Source organism: Alligator sinensis, unplaced genomic scaffold (assembly GCF_000455745.1).
Source record: "Alligator sinensis unplaced genomic scaffold, ASM45574v1 scaffold111_1, whole genome shotgun sequence".
NCBI lineage: Eukaryota > Metazoa > Chordata > Crocodylia > Alligatoridae > Alligator > Alligator sinensis.
Genome location: NW_005841875.1, coordinates 2654380 through 2661170, shown reverse-complemented (window position 1 = coordinate 2661170; position 6791 = coordinate 2654380). Strand labels below are relative to the sequence as shown.

General features: G+C 39.5%; 1 protein-coding gene across 1 annotated transcript in view; it reads left to right on the top strand.

Annotated features, from left to right (window-relative positions):
• Positions 1–6457, top strand: part of UBE2B (ubiquitin conjugating enzyme E2 B) — a 10256-nt gene extending 3799 nt beyond the window's left edge. The window contains exons 3-6 of the mRNA XM_006017208.1: positions 442–467; positions 2271–2360; positions 5377–5465; positions 6007–6457. Of these exons, the coding sequence (XP_006017270.1) occupies positions 442–467; positions 2271–2360; positions 5377–5465; positions 6007–6135 (334 nt within the window). The 3' untranslated portion in view covers positions 6136–6457. The remainder of the gene's footprint in view (positions 1–441; positions 468–2270; positions 2361–5376; positions 5466–6006) is intronic.
• The last annotated feature ends 334 nt before the right edge of the window (positions 6458–6791 follow it).

The following is a 6791-nucleotide window of genomic DNA, read 5'->3' as shown; positions in this document are numbered from 1 at the left end:
TTACTGGGTCAGATTTTGTGCCCATGAATAGTGAATACCATTGAACTTATGAAGGGTCTAGTAGAAGTTCTAGAAAAGGCAGGATTCTCCTAAAGAAGCATGTAATAATTATGTTCCACTTAACCAGGAAATCTAGATATGTTAACAGGGACCAAGCCGATTTCCGCGCCCCCCCCAATATAATTCTCTGGATGCAACTTTTATCTAGATACATTAGCTATCCCACAGAGTCAGAACTGACTCAGTATCTTGTCATAAATTCAAGTATTTTGCTAGTGAATTTGGATTTACCCATTAATTTTAATCTGAACCTGTGCATTGTATAGGATTGTACTTGTTTGGCTTTTTTCCATTTTGACTGTGGTGTACCTGGAAGGTTGGGGTATATGAATAAGTAGACGAATTAATTTTAATAGGAACATTTTTTTCTTCAATTTTTAGGCCGGAAGGTACCCCATTTGAGGATGGTAAGTAACTAATTTATTGCCGCTCCTATTCCCCTTCCTCAGTTGTAGATGTATGTAGATATGTACAACGTGAATATTGTATTTGTTTTGAAGAAAGGTACATACATTGCCTATACATGGGCTATTTAATTATGATAGCCACAAAATTTAGTTATGAGTCAGAAAAAGCAGAAAGCAAGCAAAAACTGTAAGTGAAAGAGAGGGCTTGCTGTTTTAAAGAGATTATGGTCTTTTGATTGGAGCACTCTTGTTGCCACAGTAACCCACAGCTAACTGAACGTTTTGAAGTGAGATCTGCTTATACATAGAGAAATTGAAACATTCAGTAGGACAGGGGTGGCCAATCTGCAGTACTTGTGCCACAAGCGGCACAGGCAGCCTTTGTGTGGGGCATGCAAGCAGATTAGGGAGGGGCAGGGAGCAGAAAGAGCAGGAGATTTGGGCAGGGAGCAGAAAGTAGACCAGCAGATTAGGCAGGGGAAGGACATCAGAGAAGCACTGGAGCTTGTGGGGCTTAACTGGCAGTATACCCGCCAAAAAGGTTGGTTCCTGCTGCAGGAGATGTTATCGGATGCTATCCAATACCATCAGATATTTTCATATCTCCTACAACTAGCTGAGACTTTTATGCTCTTATGGTCACGTCTGGCTTAGTAGTTAGATTTTGATTCTTCTCTCTTTCCTTCCACTAAGAGCAAGTGGGAATCTTGATTTTCTTTTTCTATGCAGATGAATTCTTAGTGGGAAACATTTTAAATAAAGATGAAAGCAAGTAAGTGTAATAACTACTGGACATGCAGAAAGGGAGGCATCAGAACTTCTGTATTAACAATTCCTCGTTATTGCAGTGATCTGCAATGAAAGGGGAATAAGAAAGGGAGTGGGCAGGGGCTATTCAGCTTCCCTGGAAGTGAGAAAATATCTTGCTTGATTTTTCTCGCCCCACCCTGGTAGACCTGGGGGTGGGCTTAATTGATTATCATATTTCTCAAGACTTATTTTAAGCTTTGTTCATGGGTCCAAACTAAGTATATGGAATTAATCAGTCATAAGTTGGAGCCACATGTTATGTGAAAATTCAGCTTTTTGTACTGAGTTCAGACTACAGTCTTTTCTCAGACAAAATTCCCATATATTTCAGTGACCAAAGCCTGGGGGAGGTCAGTCCTACTGGAGAGATACTGAATAATTAGAGCACGGTGATGGTTGTGGTGGTTTTTAAGATGTTGAATAATTTCTAAACAAAAATTCAACAGTTTCTCCTTTCAAAGTTGTCTGCTTTGGAAGTCTTTTATCCAGGAGGAGAAAGGCCTCTTAACTTCTGATCCATGGAGTCCTAAAAATTGGCAAGATAGAAACCATGTGGAAATCATGACTGAATTGTACCATAAATTAGAATGCAACTTAGCTCACTTCTTTTTAACTAATTCGTCACATACAGTTATCTGAAACAGTATTACTTCTCAAGTATCTGGTAATTACACTGAAAATCCTGCAAAAGGTCTGCATTTAAGTTAAGATGATTGGATAACCGAAGTGAGATTCTAGTTCCTTTTCTGCATATTCATTGGTCTTCTAAATTCTTATGTAGATGCTGATGTTTTTATCCATAGTAGTATTGCTGTTTTATTAGTGCTTGAAATATAAATAAACATTGAGTCTGACTTTATTTTTGGAGGGGTAAGAAGAGACATTGGCTTTAGTCATAGAGCACATCAGTTAATTTGTCATGTGTTCATGAAGGGTTTGTTTTTTTTAATTACTATTACAGTTATATGATTATATGTTTGCTTTTTTGGACAGGGACCTTTAAACTAGTAATAGAATTCTCAGAAGAATATCCAAATAAGCCTCCAACTGTTAGGTTTTTATCAAAAATGTTTCATCCTAATGGTGAGTATTAATGCTTACTTGGCCATAAATACTAAGTATTGTAGTGTGATTATACATCCTATGAAACTCAGCAGCACTTAACATCTCTTTTTCCTAAATTTGACATTAAGTTTATCAAGTGCTCAGTCAAAAAGAGATGACTTTCTTTGCATCATAATTTCTATCTAGAATAAGTTATCCTTGAATTCTGTAATCGGTGTATGTAGCTAACTCAAATGCAAGCCAGTGACAAAATGAAGACTGATACCCTGTTCTGTTACAAGCAGCATAGGTTTCGTGGGAAGTTCCTATCTTCACTAGAGGTTTTATTTTTCTCTCTTTCAGCGGTCAATTTTTTGCTACAATTAACTGTTTCCTTCTGCATCTTTTTCATAGCCCTCTTATTTTTAAGTATTTATTTATGGAGATCACTTAGGAGTCTCTATTTCCATACTTATTTTTCTGGCCCAGCTCCTCACCTCCATGGTAGACCCTCTAGAACATTGGCTGGAGCCCACGGTGCATGGTTAGTCTGCAGGCCTCATCTAGCATAGGATTGGTCTGCAAGTGCTGTCCAGCACACTGGCCCAGCCCTTCATGTTGGATCTGGCTGTGTACGCTGGCCTGCCACAGTGTGCTGGCCCAACCCTATGCATTGGGTCCAGTAGCAGAGTGACCCCTGTGTGCCAGCCCCAACGCAAACTGGTGCAGTCTGGCGCACAGGACCACATCTGAGTCTGGGAATTTGGCAGCAGGTGCAATTAATGCTGCTACCACTCCCTGGCTGTCACATTTTTGGATCCTTGGGGAGACCTGTAGGCAAGATGACAGCTCTATGGGCTGGATCTGGCCTGTGGGCTGGAGGTGGAGCACCCGTGCTCTAGAATGAGGGTGTCCTAAAGACCAGATGCACAACTGCTACAATACAAGGAGCTGAATTCAGACTGAATTTATACCCTATACCTAACTATTTGATCTGTGAACACTGCATTTCTGCTTCACTTAAGGTTCCCCTCCTGCTGTCATTTCCTTCTTTCACAGTTTTTATCCTTGCTTATATAGCCTAATTCTGCATCTGTTCAAGTTAATGTGAATTTTGCCATTGATTTTTTTTCCTAAGCAGGATTGGGTTGTTAGTGCTTCTCCAGCAATGTTCCCAAAGACGTGACACGAGTTTCTCTGTTGCTATCTATGCGAGTACAGAGGAGGGTTGATGAGCTTCTTCCTTACTCCTTATGAAGCAGCCTGCTGCTCTCAAATGCTGCTTGTTCCCGCTGGGCAAGCACTGAGTAAAGATCACTAGGATCCTATCAACTTTCATTCAGTTATGTAGCAGAAGTAGCACAGGGATGATCGTTCCACCTCACTGGGCATGAGAAATAGAAGCTTTCCAGCCCAAGTTCACATCTGGGAAAGCAGGCTGCTCACTTGTTGTTTTCCATCTCAGAGCTAGACCTTCCAATGCCTGTCTCACTCTTGCTCGCTCTCTCATTTTTAGGTATTTTTATATGCCCCCTATTAGGGTTGTCTTTGAGTGCTTCACATCTTTTTTAATGTAGTTTATCCTTCTTCACAGAGGTATTGTTGTGAAGTACTGTTATCCACATTTTTTAAATGAGAACCTGAGGCATAGAGACACTGACAGATCTAAGGAAGGACTTGAGTGTCTTCAAATTAGGCAGCACAAGCAGAATCCAAAGCGCAGAGAGAAATGCCTAAGCTCCCAATATAGTGCCTGAGGGAGAGTTAGATTTGGCAGAAGGGCAATCCAGAAAACAACACATGGTGCATGGGGAGCTGCCTGGAAGTAGCCAGTAGGAAGAGCTAAGCATAGAAGTGTTTCTGAATTCCTGCCCTTCCCTGGAACTTCAGAGTCTGAGGGGATAGACAAATGAATACATTGCATGGCGTTGAAAGGGGCCACACACTCGCAGTATGTCAGCTGCTCTGGGGAAATTGGCCATGTGCTGGTTCTTATCCTGAACTAAGTAGAAGGTAAACTGTGGTAGTTTAGCCCTCTTTTATTAGTGTCAGGATTATATCTGCTTTTGATTCTTTGACTGTTTAATGCAAAACGTATGAACAGTCTGTAACGAGATGTCAGGACTCTCACCTGCCCCCACGGAAGGCCCTAACCACAAGACTGTGAGATCCTGCTCTCTCGGGCTTGCTCTCTCGGACTTGCTCTCTTTGTGGCCTCTGAAATTTGTGTTCTCTTCTGCTCGGTAGCACAGGTTCAAGAGAAAGATGTGCAGGTGGAGTGTCTCGGCTTAGTTTATAACCTGCTGGTTAGGGCATTCTCTTGGGATGTGTGTGATAGGGGTTTGGATCCACTCAAACTGAGGAGGGCCTAGAAGCAGGATCACTTCGTGGCTTTAACCCCCATGCTAGCACATGAGAGAGGCTCCTCCACAACCTGGTTGTGCTGTACAATAAAAGTGCCCTGAGTGCAGTGTTTTGTTCTGAACTCCATGGTATTGGGTTTTGTGAGGCATACTTGGATCACACCCCCTGGGTTGATCTGGCCAAGGGGCTTAGCCTGGGATTTGGGTTCCTGTCTGTTCAGACCAAGACAGTTCTGAACAGGTGCAAAGCAGAACTGAGAGCACATGGAGAATTTTCAGACCACTGAACAGAGTTTTTTGGTGTGCAGTTTTAGACTTGGACAGTTCTAGGTACCCAGGTCTTTGTCCCCTGGATCTTGATGTAAGGGGCTTCCTAGGACCAGGCAAGTGAATCAGAGTTGAATCCAGGTCTCCCCAGTCTCAGGCTAGCATTCTAACCAAGGATCATATTTTAAGTGCTTTTTTGCCTTCAGTTCTGCATCTCCCCATGTAAAACTGGTGTTAGAGCCTGTTATAGAAATTGTCCCCATAAAAAAATATTATCTCCCTTTATTATGTTTCCTAAAGTGCTAAATTAAGCATGAACTGAATTGCCATACTCTAAAAGTGTATTTATTCATGCAGTATTTCAGCACAACCAGCTATAAATAAAGTGGCAGGATTTTTAAACAATTCCTATGCTCTGATTACAGTTTATGCGGATGGTAGCATATGTTTAGATATTCTTCAGAATCGCTGGAGTCCAACATACGATGTTTCATCTATTTTAACTTCAATTCAGGTAATTTTTTAACTTTTTATTGCAAGTAAAGTATGATGACTTTCTGCCACAGAACAGTGGATTCAGTGACATAGCAATATTCCATGCCAATGTACTGTAGTCCAAGTTGTTGAAAAGTAAATTGGAAGCTTTTTAGCTCCTTTTAAAGACTGTTCATTTCTGAACTAAGTATAGCCTGTTGTTATATTTCTAAGTAACAAAAATAATCGTTGTAGGGAATTTATGTAGGAAGATAGTTACAGATTTGGATTCCTTTATTGACAACTATTTCAAATGTGATATTGAATGTAAATGTTTGTAATAGAACTTGCATGTGAAAGTTTTTAGCTATTATATTTCAAAGCCTAAGTTTATGAAATTCTCAGTCAGTATTATTGCAGTCCAGCTAATTGGATTGAATAAAATTAGTCTTGAATTTGTTACAGTACAAACTATCCTGTTTTCCCCCTAGTGGCTAGTTTTGTTTTTTCATAATATTTTCCAAGACATTGGTCCAAATATCTGATTTTGTTTTTATTTCTTTTTTTTCCCGCACTCTCAGTCTCTGCTTGATGAACCTAATCCAAACAGTCCTGCAAACAGTCAGGCAGCACAACTTTATCAGGAAAACAAACGCGAATATGAAAAAAGAGTTTCAGCTATTGTTGAACAAAGCTGGAATGATTCCTAATAGATGGCTACTTTGTTAATCTTCATCCTCATAATCATTGTGTACAATTTAACTCTGAATAGAAAGGCTACCAGAAATTAAGTGCCACAAGTTCTAAGAATTTGCATACAAATTGTTTGCAAAAAATTAAGCCCTCCAGTTTAGAAACTTTAAAAGCTTGTGTATCTTGATTAACATACTTTTTATTGCATGGTATGAACTAAGTTATTGCTACATAAATTTGTAATATATCCTGTTTGTATTTTTTTCCAAGTGTATAATGTTGGTGTGCAGTTTTCATGACAGAATATACGCATTTTGTAAATCTGTACTTTTTCAAATATTGAATGCCTTATTTTTGAATTCTTTAGATTTTTAAAGTGGAGAAAAGCACTTAAAGTTTTTATATATAAATATTACATGTAAAACTGTTAAATACATAACCTCAGTGCAAGATGTTCTGTCACTTTCTGTATCTCTTTCAAAGGTTCAGTTTTAGCCTTAGATTTTTCTTTCAATACATGCTGACACCATGCACTTTACATATGTTCAGAAGATTTTTGCCATGATGCTTAACATTTGTCTTCAGTGGAGACATGCCTATCTAATCTAGGCTTAAATTGTTCCTGTAAATCTCCTCACTTGTATGAGGTAAGAAAGTATTTATCACCCCCTAT